At 42.9% G+C, this 21865-nt stretch overlaps 1 protein-coding gene across 4 annotated transcripts in view; it reads left to right on the top strand.

Annotated features, from left to right (window-relative positions):
• The window catches only part of LOC126251488 (DNA ligase 3), a 605411-nt gene that overhangs the window by 277367 nt on the left and 306179 nt on the right, over positions 1-21865 (top strand). For all 4 annotated transcript variants that reach the window (XM_049951944.1, XM_049951947.1, XM_049951945.1 and 1 more), the window contains one exon: positions 12598-12843. In XM_049951944.1, coding sequence (XP_049807901.1) covers positions 12598-12843 — 246 coding nt within the window. The remainder of the gene's footprint in view (positions 1-12597; positions 12844-21865) is intronic.

Here is a 21865-nt window from a genome sequence, read left to right as displayed (position 1 = left end):
TGTGTGCACTACATTTGGGTCTGCTCTTTGTAAATTACTTGATTATTGGGCTCCTTATTTCTGAACTGGCAGAAATTGGAAGACACCAGGTTGCCAGTGCTTTGTGTCTGATCACTGCGAATAATAATCAAAATACTCTGTACCCCACAGCTGTGTAGTTGCCATTACGTAGTTACTGCTATGGTGTGCTGTCTGTCAGTTCGTGCCGTCCGGGGTGGCCGAGCGGCTCTAAGCGCTACAGTCTGGAACCGCGCGTTTATTGTTGCAAAGTGAATAATGGAGAATTTTCTGGTCCACTACGGGAATTATCTAAAAATCTGAGAAGACATTTTTATGACATATTAAAGCATATGTCGTGTATATGCCTCAATTATACTCTCGTCGATGCATGGTACAAATCATGAGTGTAGTCGGTGGACTATGGAAGGGGAAGGTTATTCATAAATTCATTACACAAGCCCCATCGCTTTGTGTAACGTGTTAACGCTAGAATTTGAAAAAAAAGAGTAATTATTGGTAATGTAAGTAATTGGTATTACGGTCTAACGAAATAGTGGTAATAGTAATGATACTTGAAAGAAAATGTGGTTTCGTTGCCAAAACACACTTGAACCCTTTGGTTTTACCCCCCAGAAAATTAAATTTTACCTCTCAGTAGGCAATTACCCTCAGTTTGGTAATCAGTTTTACTGCAATCGCTGTGTCAGAATTTTTGAGGACGAATGCTGTGCATTCCTTTTAGCACTCACTAGGTGTTACTTTCCAACAAGAGAACACCAAACCATATGATGCTCAGAATCGCAGTCTTCCCAGCAGTGCATGCACACTTGAGCAGGCCAAAATGTGGACATGTTATTTTATTGCGGTGTATCTGCACTGCACTTCTTCAGTAGCAAAAGCCATTATATTCACATTATCCATAACCTTGCCACTAGCTGAGTTTTAATCACTTCGTTGAAACTCAACATTTGCACAGCATAGTAACTTCTGTTTGGAGAAAGATGACCGTCAGTATTGCTTGTGGTCACTTACTTCAAGCGATTGTTTAGTTCTTGCCAAATAACACATTTATAACTCCTGTGAATCATTTAGTCATAAGTCTGTTACACAATATTGATTCTTCACCCACTTGGGCTTCTCAAGTCTTTTGATTCGTTAATCTTCAGATATCTGTCGTGTACAAATGCAGAGGTCGACAGATAACCGACCTTGATGGATGGCAGAACACACACCTCCTCATCTTAAAATAATTTTTTATTTGGTTTTAGTCGTTTGAACTTCCCTTGTAACTGAAACTTCCATTTTTGGTAGGGTGTCAAGTTGTTGAGGTATATGAGCTATTTACTACTTTATGGGCATTATTCGTGTGAAGCGGAAAATATTTCTGGAACAAATAGGTACTAAATATGTTGCCTTAGCTGTGTTGCTGATAGTACGAAAAAACTTCCTGTGAAATGATCACGGTGACAGCTGACAAGAAGTTTAACGTCGAGGCTGATTTAAGCGGCGCTTAATATGCCTCCTGCGAAGGTTTCATCACTAACGGGCGCGACGGGAAATGGAAAGTGTCTCCGGCAACGTGCTTGTAATCGCTCCATGCCGAAAATAGCCTACTCGTTTGTTAGCAGTGCGTTGTCAGCTCTTGTAATTCTAATGTCCAGCTAGAGTTTGCATTACAAAAATGTGACACCTGTCCGCCGTTCGCCTTAAGACGTAGCTTGTAAATTGTAAGGTTTTTGTTTTTTGTTTTTCGTCAGTTTGTCGTCTCATGTGACCCATTTGTTGGTTCGCCACCATCTTCTTCTATGGTGAGAGCAATGTTAACTCTAGAGGCGACGAGGAATAACCTGGTAGGCGTACGTGCATGGAGCCGTTATTACACTAACTGCATACACTACACTGCACAGCATAGGTTTCTGAACTACCAGTACGTAGTTAGGACTCCCGGTATCTGACAATACAGTATCTATACTTCCGTGGAGATATTATGTTATTACGTAGATATAAACATACTGGATTCCAGTAATATTACCTGTGTGGCATTAACTTCCATTGACAGAGAGAGGAACGTAGAACGTACGGCACACCGTTAATTCTTATTTTCGTGGTATTGCCTGACAGTTACGTGGAGAGAGACATACTTTGGCAATAGGTAGGAGTATTTGGTGGATATCATTTCGGTTGCCTAAACGATTACAGCCGACACCAAGGAAGTCAGGGTTAGATATTTCCTGACTATTTTAAATTCTTATCTAGACAGTTAACAAATTGTACTTGAGGGGGGAAAAAGTTGCTAGAAAATTGAACCGCTGTGGTCTTCTCAATACCGTGTTTTATGTATACTTGCAAATTATTAATAATTTTTGTACTAGACTACAGAGACCCTTTTGAAATTCTAATAGTAATACAGGATGATTTTTTTTCCACCGAGTACAAATTCTAGGGATCGATGGCTGAGAGGATACGGAACAGAAAAGGAAGGACTAAAGAAATTATTTACGGAAATGCATGGGTTCCATGCAAGAAACCATTTATTGAATCATACATTGTTACAGAGACTATGGTCTAATACCCGCTGTACCATGCAGCCACAGTTACATTATCAGTTGACAATGGTTTCCATGTGCCTCAACGCATGCGTGTACGCGTCATAGCATGTTCCGTCTCTCACGTTCTCATCGGCCAGGCTGCATCCGAACAGTGTCAAAAGCTGCATGAATACGCAACTCTAGTACTTCCACATTTGGAATGGATTCTGCAAACACGATACTTTTGAGATGGTCCCATAACCAGAAATCTCATGGGCTCTGATCCAGTGAACAAGCAGGCCATCCAACTGGACGCCCTCGTCCGATCCATCGACCAGGGAACATAAGTTGAGATGCGTCCGAACGTTACCGGCGAAGTTGGCTGGAGCACCATCATGTAGCAGCCACATAACTCTTCGATCGTCAGTGGCACTTCTTCCACTAGGGGAGGCAAATCACTCGAAACAAACGCCGATAGTTCCGGCCTGTTAGGCGACACGGAAGGAAGACTGCTCAAAATACGGTCGCCAATCATCCCGACCCACACATTCCGGCTGCACCGATGCTGATGATTCGCTGCCCCCATACTATGAGGGTTCTGCATACTATCCCACAGATGACTGTTACGAAAGTTGAAGATACCACTCCGCGTAAAGGTGGCTTCGTCTGTGAATAGAATAGAAGACACAAAATCCAGAATCGTGGTTGCCTGGTGAAGAAACCAGTGACAAAACTGCTCCCGATACGGAAAGTCTGTCGCGAGTTAGTCCTACACATGCTGTAAGGGATAAGGGTAGTAACAGTTGTCATGGATAATGTTCCACAGTGTTAATCACATTTTCCTCCAAGTCTGGTGTCTGAACATTTCGGGTACGCCCTTCATTATTTTCTGCTTCCTATCTCAGAGAAACGCCGTAACACTAACGCAAGCATTGAACGCTTTGGTGGTTGTTGGCGGAGACAGGTCTTCCAGTACAACCTTGCTGCCCGCCGCCCGTTGCCATTTGCCTTCCCCCAAGTAAACACCATGTCAGCAAGCTCTCGATTCGAATACGGAACCATAGTGTACAACGCTGTATCACATCCACTACAAGGTGAGTCAGCAAGAGAAATGAATGGACATAACACTACCAGTTACTATGCCGGGGGAGGATGCTAGGGCAGGACCTATGAGGAACAGTACCGCCCTCTAGGAGGAAACCATGCATACTGTAACTATGACTGCGTGGAGCAACGCGTATTAGAACATACTCTCTTAGTCTTTGTAACAAAGTATGACTGAATAAATGGTCTCAAGCATGGAAAACATGTATTTCTCGACATAGGTTTATTAGAACTTTTTTATTTCGTATCCTCTCAGCGATCAATCCCTAGAGTGGAAAAAATCACCCAGCTTAATTTTCTTGTGTTCAGATTCTGAATTTAATCGTTTTTAACCATAAATATTGTTAAAGAGCGTATGCATTGGGATATGTAAGCGAAGCATTTTACGAACCTTCTATACGATGTTACATGGTCAACAGTCTGAAATCATTATAAGCGTAGCTTTCACAATGCAAATATTTATTATACCAGAAATGTGATCCACGTATAAATTTTCTGGTAATACACGACAACGAGCGAAAGATATTTATTCAAAGGAAGTGCACATTTTTACCAATTATTAATAAATACAGTGATGATTAAACTGATAGACTAAACACTGAAAGGCTGTATGTACGTAGTAAAGATTTCCGAATGTACTCAGGGTACATTCATTGGCAACATACCAAAATCGCAATGTTTTTACATACTGACTCGTTCTCCGCCATTTTACTATGAAAAACTCCACATAAGCTATGCGGTGTCTGTGAGTAATGCCCGGTGGATAGAAAATGGCATTTTGTCATTTCACTCAAGTTGTACTACGAGAACCACCATATAGACCACATTACGTTCGCAACGATGTTATCAAATAGGATATCTGGCCTTTTGTTCTTCGTCGGTCAGTCACAGTATAGACAGTGGCAGTTGTTAGTCACCGCTTAAAAAGACAAAACCTCGAAAAATAAATTTTACCTTGGTAATCTGCATTACAGTATAGGTGTTTACTATCTGGTTATTATCAAGCACTATTAGGCGGTAAGGCATGAAATGTAGAATTACATTACCGTGAAAACCGAGGCAGTGCGGCCACACGAGGGTCGTATGTGGCGTTTTCAAAAGGCCCAAAAAGAGATCCATAGAACAAATGAATTGTTTTGCTATGAAAGAGCGCTTGCACGGACAATTGTTTGGGTCTTTCCGCTGAGACAATGGGATGGGAGAAAAAGCCTCGCCTGAGTAACTGCCGCGGCCTTATTTTTGTACCATAATTTTGTATGACCGTGAAAAGACTTGAATTCAGAAAGTTACTGCTGCCTCTTTCTTTTTTAGTTGACATCGATTTTAAGGACGCTGTCTGTTGACAGTATTGACGTTTATTACCAACTTTGACTAGAGCATCGATGCTATTCTCTTTGACTGTAGATCTGTTTATCTACGTATGTTCTTTTAATATTTCACAATTTTGTCTTCAACAGTTAGTAATATATGTATCTGTAAGCCTGAACCTACTTGTTAACAGCTAAGTGGCGCCTAGTGTATTCTATTGTATTTTTATGGTTCATAGTATTTGAAGAGCGTTGAGATTATGCACGCAATTATTGAGCAATTTCGTAATGGACATGGAACTGTATCCTGTTTAATGTATTTTTGATCCATCGATGTACGGCTTTGCAAGTACTTTAAAGATAATCGTTCTTCAAAGACGTTTCTTGTTTCTAAAAAGTTCATGATGATGGTTGCTAAAACTGAAAGTGCTTGAAAATAAAACTCTACATGTACATCTGGCGGCTCAAAAAGCTTTTCTTCTGATAGACACTTAGTAATGAGACAATCAAAGGAAACACACATTATCTTCTAACGCTGTTTCTTGCAATTTTCACCACATCTATCTTGAATATTCATCACTTTTTCTTCGTTTAGCTGAAGTTTTATCCCATTGACACTTCAAATTTCTTAGCATCGCCAAGAAAAGTATTCAGACTCGGCCAGTTAAAACCAAATAAGAATGATTTTAAGATAAGTAGACTTTCGTTTTACGACCCATCAACGTAATTATCTGTAAAAACGCGATCTTTGTTCAAATTAATATTTCAAAGTTAACGATTCTGAAGACTAGTTGCTTAAGAAAAAATACCGTGCAACTGTCAGTTATGACCATCTGATTCACAAGAGTCATAAACGAGGTACTGCTTGGCAAACAGCTGAACATTTACTGGCAAAAAAACATAAATTAAAAATGGAAATATCGTATCGCATTATTTGGCCGGGAGATGCCATCTGAGATTCTTCAGCTGCCAATTGCGTCTTTCTGTGTATGTGACACCACACTGGCTACTTGACAGTCGAAGGAGATGAGATGAAATGATTGTGATAGGAGGGTCATTAGCCGTCTTTTGAAGTTTGAAAAGAGTTTAATTTCGATAACATTTTGAGGAAGGTCGTTCCAAAGTCAGGTTCCTGATTCAGAGAACATGACAGTGACGTGTAGCGGTACAGAGGGGATTCTACTTTATTGAGAAGAGTATTTCTGCTGCGCTGTTCACATAGTGCAAGACCTGAAGATAAATAGGAGGGAGTGCCATGACTGACAAGACGATAGAGCAAACACGGGGTACGATAATGACTACGCTTATCGGCACTTAGCCGTGGTAATTGTCCGTAGGCAGGAGTGATATGGTCGAAATAGCGTACATAACAAATTTCACACAAAACCATTCATCCGAGTTCCAGTTGGCGTGAGCAGTCGTGCGGTAGTCCTTGAGGATTCGGATCGCCACAATCAAGAATGGGGAATATTAGTGACTCTGCCAGTTTCTTGTTAAGCTCGAGAGGAAGTACCTTTTTATATTTCAATAGTGGATAAAGTGATGCAGAAAACTTCTTACAGATTGCAGTTGTGTGTTCAGTCCAGCGTAAGTGATTGCCCAGAATTATTCCCAACTTCTTTGCAGGAGAAGTTATTTCTGTGCTGTTTAGGATTAAGGATGGAAGAGATTCTTTGAACTGAGGGGTAACCAGATTTTTGTGAACGACCAAGATTGCTTGCGTTTTAGATGGGTAGTTTCAAACCTATAGTCTGCGCTCGTTCTGATAAAGCAAGTCAGTCGGCATTTACGTACTGGATGGCTGTGCAAGGGTTTTAGGGCTTACTATTAAATACCTAACTGAAGATCGTCGGCGTATAAATGATATCTGAAACAGTAGCTAATTGTCGACCGATTAAAGTATGGTGTAATGAGAAAAGTAGAAGGCCCAATACTGATCCTTGTGATACCCATGGTATTACATTCCTCCGTTGTGGCTTCTTTGCTGTGATCATTACACAATGCTGCTGCGATATAAGATTTGAATGGAAAGTTTGTACAGCACCCGAAGACAAATTTCGATTTTTGAGTTTAACAAGTGCAATATCAAAGTCGACAGTGTCGAAAAATTTGCTGAAATCTAAGGAGCACATAAGTCTACTCTGCATTTCCTTGCAATTTTGTCGTGTCCCTTAACTGCCGAACGGATCTGCGCAGTTTACTTCCTGACTGTTACTAACATTCCATGGTGGAAGACTGATACACATCTTCTTCAGCACCGGAATCCAAATTTCATTCAATATTAGTTCGTTGAGGTGAAAAGAGCGTCAAGAGCACCGCTTAGAAATCATAGGGATGCTCAAGCGCCGGTGAAATCGAATGTTTTCCTGTCACTCATTAATGGCATGACTGACCGCGTAGGAAAAATCTCGAAAAAATGGAACATCGCGGTAATCTGCACACCCACACAATCACCTAGAATCGGCCGTGGATGCTCGCCAACCGCTGGAAAAATCCGGAGTTTATAGGATTCCGCGTACGTGGGTACTACAAAAAGAACTGTCAAAAAATTGCTCGAAGAGCACAAGGGCAGTTGCAGAAGAGGGGAGACTGACAGGTCAGCTGTTTCGGGATATGCTTTACAGCCAGGAGATCACCACATTCATTTTGATAAGACTCAAGAAATGGCAGCCACAAGCGGATACCACGAAAGGCTTTACAGAGAGACAATAGAAACTGTGACACACCCCAGGAATTTCAATAGGGAGGAGGAGGGCGTGAAACTGAATGAAATTTGGATTATGGTGCTCAAGATGATGTGTACCAGTCTTCCACCATGGTATGATAGTAACAGCGGACGACAGAAGTCGACAACGGCCAATTGCGCTCGCGTATTCAAAACACGTGATGTCACGCCACTGCGAGGAAGCGGAATTTTGCTGTAGTCAGTAACGAGCTAGGGTGTGAATCAGACATTCAACAAAGCTGCGATCCCCATTGAAAATGTCCTCCGCAGATGGGGACGAAACGTCGGGTTTTAAAGTGAAATCCATTCGACCACGGCATAATAGCCTGGAATATTTTATTAATTGTGACTAGTCTTATGCTGTAACTACTTCACATTTAGTAATAAAATTTAGATGCAACGTAGGGATCTCGTAATAGATCAGTATAGCATGTATAATTGCCAGCATATATATTAATCATCTGTATAGGATGATTTCATTGCACGTGTGTTTTACTACAGGTGAAGTTATTTACTATAAAGTTCCCCTGATGATGCAGCGCTCTTGATCTATGCGAACGTAAATGATATTAACAACACACTTGATATACTTGAAGAAAACACACACACACTCACTTTCAAAGTCGACAGGAAAACAATAACAGACATAACCATAGAAACCTAATCTTTTCACCCCACAACACACAAACATGCTGCATACAGAGCACTCGTTAACAGAGACAGTAAAATACCACTGGATAAATATGTGAAGCATGACGAACTTAGCATAATCAAATAAATAGTTCCAACAAGTGACTTTGATGCTACACCTATTGACGACATCATACAAAATAGGAAAAAATGCATCAACAGCTATACTGAAAAAAAAAGGAAAGCCACTACCTGCATACCGTTCACAAAATTCACAATCTCTGTTGCAAATTAGCAAATATGTTCAGACTGCCGAGTATTTCGTTCAAAAGGCACAAATTAAAACACTCCCTCAGACGCAACATAAAAACAGTAGCAGATAAACACAATCGGGCAATTACAAAATACATTGTGTAGTACACGTAAAGCCATCTATGCACGGCCGGTTCAAGAAAATTTTTGCACACAAGCGACACCATTTGCTGCACTACTGTGCCCCCTTTTACCCCTGTACAATTTGTGTCAGCTTTTGCTATTAATTCAGATATGCACTGAATACAAATCTTTCACTAGGATGCAGTTGATAACAACCCTCTCATCTTGGTGCCCCAAGCAGCCGCTGATGATTGTGATTCATCCTGTGTAGTAAACTTACAGTTCTGTTGTGTTTGTACTTCTCAACTTCGCGCTCCAAGCGGCGGCTTGTGTCACTTGGACTTAAACCAGCTCTGCATGTAAGTAGTCAAGACTGGAAGAGGCTTTCAAAATTTATACAACGATCACACAAATTTCTACCACACAAAAAATTACTCTAAATCATCAATAGCCACCCAGGACACTGGCCACCGATTCCAGGATATCGCGAATGATGATCATATAGTACACAAAACGGACAAGGGATACTAAAAAAAATGGAAATGAGAGTTTGGCGTCATTGGCCGGGAGGCCCCTAACGGGGCAGGTCCGGCCGCCTGGGTGCAGATCTCACTACATTCGACGTCACAATGGGCGACCTGCGCGCCGGATGGGGATGAACTGATGAAGACAACACAACAACCAGTCCCTGAGCGCAGAAAATCCCCGACCTAATCGGGAATCGAACCCGCCTCTCCTAGGACGCCAGTCCGTCACGATGACCCTTCTGCTATCGGGGCAGGCAGGGATACTAAAAGGACTTACACGAATAAATCGAAATTTTCATTCATGGTACAATACAGGGTAGTAACAAGTTGCTAAATGATAATCTAGAAATTATAATGTAAATTTATTCAAAAATTCGCTGTGGAGTGGTCATTTCATTAATATAAAGAGACTTAGTTAACGGAGATAAAATGTTTTAAAACACCGAATAACAAAAACCACTAAATCACACTGTATAATATGTGCCATGGTACATATATTCTTCTTTTGGTGGTTCTGTTTTTTTAGCAACCAAAGTAATTTTTTATCTTAGCTGTTACGAAACTTTGGAATGTGAACAACGGAATTTGAGTGTTAAGCGATGGTAGTGTGTTTATTCTCGTACTCTGTATGTCATATTAACTAAAGACATCAAAGAGATGGTTTAAACATACAAGTCACTACAGGTAAAAATTGAAATAAAGTAATATTTCTGTAGAGGGGCAAATTGCAGTGAATACACTGGCACACCAAGCGAATACTCATCACACTGCAGAAGAATCTAGAATTAAAAACTACCGCACATGTAATTGTGTAGCACCTGGTGACGGCTGCATGCTGTCGAAATGTGAGTCCACATAAATACTGGTAAAAGGCGTCTGAAGTAGAAAAATTATTTTATAAATTTTATATTACATTCGCTAACATCAAAAAACACCATACAATACGGATAAATTTAAGTTCACTATTATTAAGTTCTTTTTGTAAATAAAGTGTAGCCATTTGAGTGATAAATGGTAATGGCAAGAAACAATGAATTGTTTTAGAAACATGTCAGTTTAGTGGCTAGTAGTTGTAATAAAACCTATTTTAGCGAGCGGTTGTTATCTCGTCCTTATTTTGCCCGTCATACGTCCTACACCACACCCACTATGTACTGACGAAATATAAAATTTTGGAAAGGATTGTATACTGTCCATGGTCATTAAGTGATTATATTCATTTATTTTTTACGTTAAACACAAAAACGTTTAACAATGCCGTAACCGGTTTCGACGAGCCAGTGGGTGTTATCAGCCTAAGGCACATGCTGCAAGCGGTGACTCGACATATTTATTGCACTGTGTTGACAACGCATTGAGAAACGTCGGCACTTGCAGCATGTTCCTTCAATCTGATGATGGCCACTGTCTGGTCAAAACCGGTTACGGCATTCTTAATTGCCTTTATGCTCGTGTTAAAAATAAAGAGCATAAATAAAACATGTCAGGATATTGTTCAATTTGCTTCGCTGCCTGGCAGTGTTGCAGCTCTATTTTCAGTTTATGGATATCCATCCTATTGCATGGACGAAGGACTTCACCTGATATATATATATAAGAAAAAGTCCATCACAGCTGGACCTTGAGAATGTCTTTATTCTCTCAAACGACTAGTTTCGGCGGCACATTACTGCCGTCCTCAGGCCCCACCACTGCTAAAAGCGTATTAGATTTCCCTGGCGCGTTCGCTATGGAGTCCTCGGTATTAGCGCACGTGGGCTAGCTTCTCTCAGGAGTGTCCACTCGACACCGTGTTGTCTCCACCGTGTGGTATTGGCGACATCACGTGTAGAGTAGAGACTCTGAGGAAAGCTAGCCCACGTGTACTAGTAACAAGCACAATAAATGCGCCAAGGAAATCCACACTGAAGCGCCAAAGAAACTGGTATAGGCGTGCGTATTCAAATACAGAGATACGTAAACAGGCAGAATACGGCGCTGCGGTTGGCAGTGCCTATACAGACAAGTGTCTGATGCAGTTGTTACATCCGTTACTGCTGCTACAATGACAGGTTATCAAGATTTAAGTGAGTTTGAACGTGGTGTTATAATCGGCGCACGAGCGATGGAAACAGCATCTCCGAGGTAGCGATCATTTCACGAGTGTGCTGTGAATATCAGGAATCCGGTAAAACATCAAATCTCAGACATCGCAGCGGTCGGAAAAAGATCCTGCAAGAACGAGACCAACGACGACTGAAGAGAATCATTCAACGTGACAGAAGTGCAGCCCTTCCGCAACTTGCTGCAGATTTCAGTTCTTGGCCATCAACAAGTGTGGGCGCGCGAAATATTCAACGAAACATCATGTGGGCTTCCGGAGTCGGAAGTCCACTAGCGAATCTTTGATGAGTGCGCGCGACAAAGCTTCACGCATCGCCTGCGCCCGTCAACACCGAAATTGGACTGTCCATGACTGTAAACATGTTGCCTGGTCGCACGAACCTCGTTTCATATTGTATCGAGCGGATGGACGAGTACGGTTATGGAGACAGCCTCATGAATCCACATTGAAGTGCCAAAGAAACTGTGTGTCAGCAGGAGACTGTTCAAGCTGGTGCTGGCTCTATAATGCTGTAGGGCGTGTGCATTTGTAGTGACATGGTACCCCTGATTCGTCGAGAAATTACTGACAGGTGACACGTACGTAAACATGCTGTCTGATCACGTGCATCCATTCATTTCCATTGTGCATTCAGACAGAACTGGGGAATTCCAGCAGGACGGTGCGATATCCCACACGTCCAGAATTGCTACAGTGTGTCTCCAGGAACGTTCTTCTGAGTTTAAACACTAACGCTGGCCTCCCAACTCCCCAGACATGAACATAATTGAGCATATATGGGATGCTGTGTAACGTGCTGTTCAGAAGAGATCTCTACCCTCTCGTACTCTTACGGATTTATGGACGGCCCTGCAGGATTCATGGTGTCAGTTCCCTCCAGCAGTACTTCAGACATTATTAGAGTTCACGCCACGTCGTGTTGGGGCACTTCCATATTAGGCAGGTGTACCAGTTTCTTTGGCTCTTCAGTGTAACTTTCTTCTGGCAGTGGTGAGGCGTGAGGATGGCGGTAATGTGCCGCCGAAACTGGTCGTGTGAAACAATAGACACATTCTCAAGATAACAGCTGTGGTGGTACTTCTACTCATATGTCTCTTGTATTTTATTTGTAAAAACCGCTATCCAGGTTTAGGCTTTCCCTGGGTACGTAGAACTTCTCAAAGAAAATTTTACAACGGTTCCTCTGAAAAGTAGACGGCCGACTACCTTTCCCATCCATCTCAAATCCGAGCTTGTCTTACGTCTCTAGTGGCCCTAGTGTTGCTGGTGTTGACCTTTCGGTCGCGTGTGTTTACAGAGGGCGCTGCTGCTACCGCCGCCGCCTCAGCGAGCAGCCAGAAGGGCAAGGCGGCGCCCGCGCCTGCTGCCGCCGCATCGGCGCCCGCCACCAGCGCGGGGAGCAAGCCGTCTGCGGAGGACCGCGCCCACAAAGACAACTCCTTCCGGGAGTTCCGACGCCTTTGCGCGGAGGTCGCCAACCTGCCGGCCTACGGCGACAAGACGGCCGCCGTGCGCAAGATGTTCACCTCGGGCACCAGCGGCGGTGAGTCCCTCACTCCCCAGTCTCTGCTCAGCCTGCTTACGAGCGAACTGAACGCTGCACTTGTCCCATCCGCTCCAGTTGCTTTTTTAGAACTTCATTAAGTTCATACGTTTCGAGCACAGCATTGTATGGTAGTGAAACATGAACTGTGGAGAAACCGGAACGGAAGGGAATCAAAGCATTTGAGATGTGGTGCTACAGACGAATGTTGTAAGTTAGGTGGAATGATAAGGTACGGAATGAGGTTTTGCGCAGAATCGGAAAAGAATACGTGTAAAACACTGACAAGGATAAGGGACAGAACGATAGAAAATCTGTCAAGACATCGGGGAATTGCTTCCACTGTACTAGAGGGAGCTGTAGAGGGCAAAAACTGTAGAGGAAGACAGAGATTGAAATACATCCAGCACATATTTGAGGACGTAGATTTAAAGTGCTACTCTGAGATAAAGAGGTTGGCACACGAGAGGAATTCGTGGCGGGCCGCATCAAACCAGTCAGAAGATTTATGACTAAAAAAAAAAAGTTCATATGAGTTGTTTCCATTATCAAGTGCATCTGAAACTGAAAGATATTATTCTCATCTTCTGGCGAAGATGAACTGCGCCAGAAAATATGAGAAGGATACTTATCGAAAAGTCGCGGATTTTCGACGCAGCTACCCGGATCGAATCCCGAGATGATTTCATCAGCAGTATACACCAGGAAAGCCTACATTCACATTTGAAAGATATTAATACATAAAATGATGGGCATATAGATATTTTAGGATTTGAGAGACAATTCTTATATTACATTCGTGCATAGGTTCGTAAGCCGGCCGCGGTGGTCTAGCGGTTCTAGGCGCTCAGTCCGGAACCGCGGGACTGCTACGGTCGCAGGTTCGAATCCTGCCTCGGGCATGGATGTGTGTGCTGTCCTTAGGTTAGTTAGGTTTAATTAGTCCTAAGTTCTAGGCGACTGATGACCTCAGAAGTTAAGTCGCATAGTGCTCAGAGCCATAGGTTCGTAGCGTTTTTGTTTTTCATGTTAGTACTCAGGTTACTACAGGTTTATTTATCGATTGTCGTTTTTTATTTGTAGTTAGCTGTTGCTATTTGAGTTTATGTATTGTTATTTGGAGTGAGTGTAGATGCCAGAAAATGGAGTGCCAAGTGATGAAAGCGGAACATTTCCGACATCATCTTCTGTTTCAGTTCAGTAGAGCGAGGATAGCAGCTAAGGCAGCCAGAAACATTTGCGCCGTGTGTGGGGATAATGACACTGGACAGAGCACGGGAGAGAAATGGTTTTCTCGTTTGAGGAGGATCGTTTTGACCTTAGTGACTATCGATGTTCGGGAAGACGTTCGGGGTTTGAAGGTCGTTCAAACGCATTAATCCACAATGATCCACGTCAGTGTACACGAGAAGTTGCAGCTGTGATTAACTGTTGCCAATCCACCATCGGGTGGCATTTGCATGCAACGTGGAAGGTTCAAAATTCTGGTGTATGTGTACCGCATGCTCTAAGCCAAAATCACAAAAATCAGTGGGTGGCAGCATGTGCATCTCTGTTTGCTCTTCATCAACTGGCTCGTGAACAACACCGACCAATCCTACCGTGTCTCTTTACTGGTGAAGAAAAATGGTGTTTGTATTATAACATAACTGTGTGCCCGACCGAGACTCGACCTCGGGACCTTTGCCTTTCGCGGGCAAGTGCTCTACCATCTGAGCTACCGAAGCACGACTCACGCCTGGTCCTCACAGCTTTACTTCTGCCAGTACCTCGTCTCCTACCTTCCAAACTTTACAGAAGCTCTCCTGCGAACCTTGCAGAACTAGCACTCCTGAAAGAAAGGATATTGCGGAGACATGGCTTAGCCACAGCCTGGGCTACTGTGTTTTAATCTGCCAGGAAGTTTCATATCAGCGCACACTCCGCTGCAGAGTGAAAATCTCATTCTGGAAACATCCCCCAGGCTGTGGCTAAGCCATGTCTCCGCAGTATCCTTTCTTTCAGGAGTGCTAGTTCTGCAAGGTTCGCAGGAGAGCTTCTGTAAAGTTTGGAAGGTAGGAGACGAGGTACTGGCAGAAGTAAAGCTGTGAGGACCGGGCGTGAGTCGTGCTTCGGTAGCTCAGATGGTAGAGCACTTGCCCGCGAAAGGCAAAGGTCTCGAGTTCGAGTCTCGGTCGGGCACACAGTTTTAATCTGCCAGGAAGTTTCATGCCCCTTATATAATGCCATATTTTTTCGCCGTGACCTAAATCAGCTTCGACTAGCAAAATTTTGCAGATCAATTAAAGCTCAACTGCAGTCGTCATTTCGCTCTTGTATTTCTTTCCCGATTTCGTGCGTTACTTAGGCCTCAGCAATATTGCTTAAAAAGAACCATCAGTAGTGAAACCCGTTCTCCGTGTTCGTCGTTAACGACGCTAATGTTATCCGGGAAGAAATCCAAATGATCAGTCATGCAATGTATTTTAAGTGATAGGTAACATTCCATAACGTGGTACCTCGATAGTTTTTGTACGACATCGCGATAGTCCTCTCTCCTGTTGTTGCCTAAAAAGTTCTTGCAGGAACTTGTGAAAGACAGCCAAGCCATTCATCATCAGTGAACAAAGAAAGAATATGTTCATCAGACAGTAATTCCCTAATTTGCGGTCCTACAAATATTCCTTCCTGTTAAATCATACAATGTAGGCTTTCACGGCCGATGTTGTCTTCAGTTGAAACTTCCGGGCTGAGAGGCCGTGGTCGATGTATAAAATTTCTACCTGACGTTTCGTCTCCATCTGCGGGAGACATCTTCTGAGGTCATCCGGTCCAGTAGCCGGATGACCTCAGAAGATGTCTCCCGCAGATGGAGACGAAACGTCAGGTAGAAATTTTATACATCGACCACGGCCTCTCAGCCCGGAAGTTTCAACTGAAGATTCCTTCCTGTATTCTTGCTTCCGTGATCCTGGGAAAGTTGTCTCATAAATACATGAATGCATGTGAAGTTTTGTTCATGGCTTTCAAAAAGTTTCTGATGGCACCAATTTAATGTGGAACGGAGACACATGCATATTTTAGGGATCAAAGAGAGTTCGCCAAATTCGTCAGTCCAGGCAGTAGTTCATTCCGATCATGCCACTTTTTCATAAGTTTTTTTTCTCCAGTGTCTCACTAGCATAGGAAACAGCAATGCTTTCTCATAGTCGGTAAATGCGAGTAACAGTTAAGTTCTCAAATGTTACCTTCTAACTATATGAACAGTTAGGAAAGACGGAAATTTGTTCCCATTGTAGAAAGTACTATTTTCAGACCAGCTTTGCTGGAATGACCAAGCGCCACTGATTTACACTGAAATCATGGCCAAGGATCTCCATAACAAACTTTATATCATTACAAAAATACCAGGCTTGGAAAAATATTTAGAAAAAAGTATAGTAGTCACGATACACCCTCACTTTCATATCGCGAAGAAGTTTGCACTCTTTTTAATTGAGAAACTAAAAGCTCAACTCCCTCTAAAAATTTAAATCACGAACAAGATCTTTAAGAACCTCTTGACACAAAAAGTGTGGCTCATTTGAGTCACAGCGCCCTTTAAATATTAGGTCAGCACGCATATCTCCTTAGCTGTCTTCTGCATGTTTATTTACTGTGACTTACAGGCCTTTTAGCAGACAGTAAATTATGATACTTCACAGTTTTCCTTGTTTTCGAGGTGATTCCATGTCCTTTTGTCAGACAAATTTACAGGCTGTTGTGAGATTCCCTCAAAATCGTGGAATAACGGACATGTGACGTGATCTGTCTAATTAAACTATCAGAAGTGTTACACGTGACTAACATCATACCTGGGGGGCCCCAATCCTTGTCTTGGTCGTTAACCTTATCCCCGAAATAGACTGTAGCATTTCTTTCCAAGAGGAGTAAATTTCCAGTTTTGTGGTTTGTCACATCTCCACAGATAAAACAAAAGGAATTTCTGCTGTTCACGCAGGTACGAGGCACTTCTTCTGAATCAACAAACACTGTGTGTCCAAGCACGACTCATCGGCAGTGCTTCCGAATCACCTTAATTTCCTGTAGGTAATTTCTGAACTGAGGGTCATGTGTGGTAATTCCTTGTACATATTTCGGTTATTTTACGTCGACTAATTCTGCAGACTCTTTTTAGCCAGAGAAGGGTAGCGTGCCACAAGAAAATTGATCCCGATAGCCAAAAACTGGTTTCACTTTCGAATTCAGCATCCACAACTTACAGAGGAAGCTCCCCATCGCACCTCATCAGATTTAGTGGTAAGAGAGCTCGGTGGACGTCCCGTTAAAACCTGAACACAGATCATGCATGAAAACTGGAAGGAGCTGTACTGAGCTGTGAAGAAAAAAAATAGAAACAGTGAACGGTCTAAGGACAAGAAGTGCAGTATAGAGCAATCTAAATGTGTAACGGCGTCGTGGTTAAGTGGTCACTGTGTTAGACTGCCAAGCGAGTGAACCGCGTTCAATCCTTCCTTGTGCCATTTTTTTTAATCGCTGTTCGCTGTGTTCAAATTTGTGTGTGTGTGTATCGTGGTGGAACTCAGTTTGCAACAGCGAGGTGTAAGGAAAGGAGCTATAATGACAGTTGATTCTGCACAACTACTCAGTTACCAACCGAAAGGAAGTGGCTTTCAAATGGGAACCGAAAATGTTTGATGACAAGGCGACAAGTCAACCGAACCCTCCTCCGAAAAACACGTCTCGTGTGTCATACAGGGTGTGGTAGATAAGTAAGGAGACTCAGTCTAGAAAAACAAATTTATTGATCCAATTTGTACAAAACGTTAATATTCTTCAAAGTACTCGCCTTGGGCGTCGACACAACGTTGCCAGCGCGTTTTCCAAGCTTCATAGGCCCCACTGTAGTCCGTTTGAGTTATCCCAGTTAGTGCCTTCGTGACAGCATGTTGGATGTTCGGAATATCGTCGAAACGATGACCCTTCAGGCATCTTTTGACCTTCGGAAATAGGAAGAAATCAGGACGACTCACGTCAGGGCTGTATGGTGGCTGTGGCAAAACTTCAACTCCAATTCGGGTCAAGTAGGAGGTCACGAGGAACGCTGTGTGCGCCGGAGCGTTGTCGTGGTGGAGACGCCAGCGTTGAGCAAGGTCCTGTCGCTTCCGTTTGACGGCTCTGTGCAATCGCTGAAGGACTTCTTTGTAGAATTCGGCATTTACAGTCTTCCCCTGAGGGACAAACTCTTTGTGAATTAACCCCCGCTTGTCGAAAAACACAATCAGCATTGCCTTGATGTGGGACTTTGACATTCTTGCTTTCTTCGGCCGCGGGGATGCCGGTGTGTGCCACTCCGAGCTCTGGGCTTTCGTCTCCGGGTCGTACTGGAATGTCCACGATTCGTCGCCTGTTACTACGTTGTCTAAAAAGTGTGGATTATTTTCCAAATCATTCAACATCTCACGGCAAACGTCCACTCGTTGTTGCTTTTGTTCGGCGGTGAGCACTCGGGGATCCAATTTTGCGCAAACTTTCCTCATCATCAAATCTTGCGTAACAATTTGGTGAACCGTAAATTTACTCACGGAGACCTCATCGGCGATCATTTTGAGACTTAAACGACGGTCGGAGTCCAGGAGTTCTTTCACTTTGGCCACCGTTTCATCCACACCACTCGTTGAAGGGCGACGAGATTGTTCCATGTCTTCAACGGATTACCTCCCGTTTTTAAATTCATTAAACCACCGGAACACTTGAGCTCTTGATAGGGAGTCTTCTTTGTAGGCCTCCGTAATCATAGCAAAAGTTTCCGAAGCAGTTTTGCCCAAGCGAAAGCAAAATTTGATTGCATACCGCTGTTCTATAGAGCGATCCATCTTCAGCGTTTTCACAAGTGTCACGGGCACACAAACAACGTAATACGCGAAGCTCGACCCTCACTGCACCAGAGCTCCGACGCGACTGCGAACCGGTTCTATTGTTAGCTCAGATCCCCCACCACGTGACGTACAGGTGGAGACCGCCCTGCGAGCGACTGGGGCGCCGCGCGGCGGCCAGTCTCATTACTTATCTACCACACCCTGTACACGGCATTAGTGACGGTACGTCCGTTATGTGATAGGAACTTCTTACCGAAGCACTTGATGTGTACACTTCGTGAGTGAGATATGCGTCCATTCTCTGATTTAGGTGTTCGTATGAATATAAATGTGATTACGCAGAAGGAAATGATGGAAAATGTAGTTGTTTGTCACATAAGCTGCAACAAACAAACTGACAGTTTCACAACCACACAATTTCTCTGTCCTCTGTGAAAATATACGTTTTGGAAGTTTTGAGTCTTGAATTCCTTTGTCGTAACATAGTTCAAACCTGTTACTTTGTGTTTTCCATTTCTGTGGGACGTGTATGTGGTATCGCGCCTGCTTTCCCTACTCATCACATTTACTTGTGACGGTAACGTATTCTTAGCACATGACTCAATTCTACCAGTGTATAGTACCACAAATGCCAAGCCTACAGTAAGAGAACATATTACCGAACGGACAGTCCATAATGTTTTAGAAAAAAAGACATGAGAGAGGTTTGAACATCGCTCATCCGCATCACAGTCCAACACCGTGACCACTTAACCACGACGTCGCAGCTGTTTACCTTCCATCAATATTGCATTTCCTGAGCTTGGACCATTCACTGTTTCTATTTTGCCTTTTTTTCCACAGTTCAGTACACCCTCTTCCTGTTTTCACGCTTGGTCTGTGTTCAGTTTTTGACGGGCTAACTATCCACTGGGCCATCTTACCACTAAATCTGAGGGAGGTGCGATGGGGAGTTTCCCTTGTTAGCAGAGATCACCGTGCACATTACGTGCAACAAAAATGTTGTTTATCATTTTCAGAGTATATGGCGTAAAGAAACGACAGCCAACAGCCATGTGCGTAACATAAAATGAAATCAGTCAATAAATGAATACATAACACAATTACTTACAACCTGGAAACGAACAATTACATTGTCCATCAAGGCAAAACAGTCAGTTGACGCAAATTCTATAGTGTATCACCTGTATAGAAGCAGAGTGGCAACTGGTTACACTAGCGCCGTCTAGCTTGAAGTTATGCTTCCCGCGATACTCCATGTCCACTGGTTGTAACTATCTATTGCTTGATTTGACTAAGAGTTAAACCCCTGGCTGATGGTGAGATAATGATGTACTGAAATGCCTCATAGCCAAAGAAAAAAAGTTGCGATCAAGAGTTTCGTGAATTTCATTCACTGCGTGCTTAAGTTGTATTTTTTAAATCAAGGACTAAAGAACGCGAAGTGGGCCGCTGCCTGGTTACCGAAAGAGGAGAAACGTAAATAAAAAAGAATAGAAATTAAAGGTACTGTTCCCCCTGAAGTCCAGTTAGAAATGTGCCCTAATTAGACATTAAAATGTGTGGTATTAGCCCAGAAATGAGACATTGATTTTGAGTGTTGCCAGCTTTCTCAGGTTTTGCTTTCAACTGCTTTTTCTATAACTGTGTCTGTTGATGTAAGTTCTGTGTTCTTTTATTTTAATTTCTTAGATTATTTATTGATTGTAACAAACAATTATATTATTGGGAGCGAAATGGGATGTGAGATCATTAACACCGCCAAGGGACTGTAGGTGTTAGTGACATAAATTTCAACTTGGTACCTTTCTCCGTTCCTGAGAACTTTGTCTTACCAGTCAGACAGACAGACGAACAACAATAAAGTGATGCTGTAAGTGTTTGGTTTTATACAGATTGAGGTACGGAACACCCCCCCCCCCCCCCCCCACAAAAAAAAGATGACGTCGGTGTTTAGTCCCTTTTAACCACCTCAAAAATTGATGCATTATCGCAGAAAATGGTTTTGCGGGCACCCGCGGAGGCTTGCTACTGACTTCGTTAAGTTTACTGGCGATGAAAAAGATAAAGAAACAACATAACAAATGGAAGCGGTGAAAATTTGCAAGAAAAATGCTGAAGCTGAGTAAGTATATGGTGTACAAATTACGGCAGGAGGAACACGATGGTGAGCGGAGTGAATCTGAATTATTTACCCCTAAAGAAAAAGCAGCAAAGTTCTCATAAGGATCCGATTGACGATATGGAGAAATGTGCTGTTGGGCAGTATTTCTGCAAAATTATGAACAGTACAGAGAAACGCCAACTTCGCGAAAAGTTAAAAACTTTTGTCGCACCCAGCTGAACTTCAGTTCTAGCAAGTCAACACACAGAAAAATTATTCACTCCACGGATTTTGTTTTTATAAGTTGACGGAATAGACGAAATACCGAGTACGAACGAGACGTGGAGAAAAATACAATTTCACAAACGCAACGCAGCAGGTTGCCATGCCTAATACGGTATAGGAAACCCGGTGGCATTCAAAACAGCTTCCAGTGGTCCCGGAATTGATAAGTGCAGATCCTGCATTGTTTTCAAGGGAATAATTCCTTCACAATAGTAGTGGCAAGCCTAAGTAATGATGGAGGTGTATAGTGATCATGCATCCTTCTCTCCAAACTAGAACACAAAAGTTGAATAGTATTGAAATATTGATTGTAGTGAGCAGGGGAGATGCGACACTTGATTCTCCTGACCATGAAGACAGTTGTTCATGATGCGAGCTGTGTGAACATGGGCTCTGTGGTCTTGGAACGCAGCATTATCATTGGGGAACCAACAGTAAACCATGGGATGGACCTTACCAGCCAAAGAGGTTACATAAAACGTGGCAGTAATGCGACTTACAGAGTAACAATGGGGTCTGTAGAATACCACTATATAGCTGTCCAGATAGTCACCGTACCTCCGCCATATTTCACTCTTGGTACGTAAACTCAGCCAGCAGTTGCAAACAGTGTGAAACAAGAACCAACCGACCACGACTGTTCCATTGCCCCATAGTTTTATGGTTTCCCTATCACAGACATTTCCATCACTGATAAGTGGACATGGAATTCCATATCAGCCTGCAGTTCCTTGTTCCTGGAGCTCACTTGGTGTTCGCGAGTGCGACATTGTTC

Source organism: Schistocerca nitens, chromosome 4 (genome assembly GCF_023898315.1).
Source record: "Schistocerca nitens isolate TAMUIC-IGC-003100 chromosome 4, iqSchNite1.1, whole genome shotgun sequence".
NCBI lineage: Eukaryota > Metazoa > Arthropoda > Insecta > Orthoptera > Acrididae > Schistocerca > Schistocerca nitens.
This window is presented reverse-complemented; position numbering and strand designations above follow the sequence as displayed.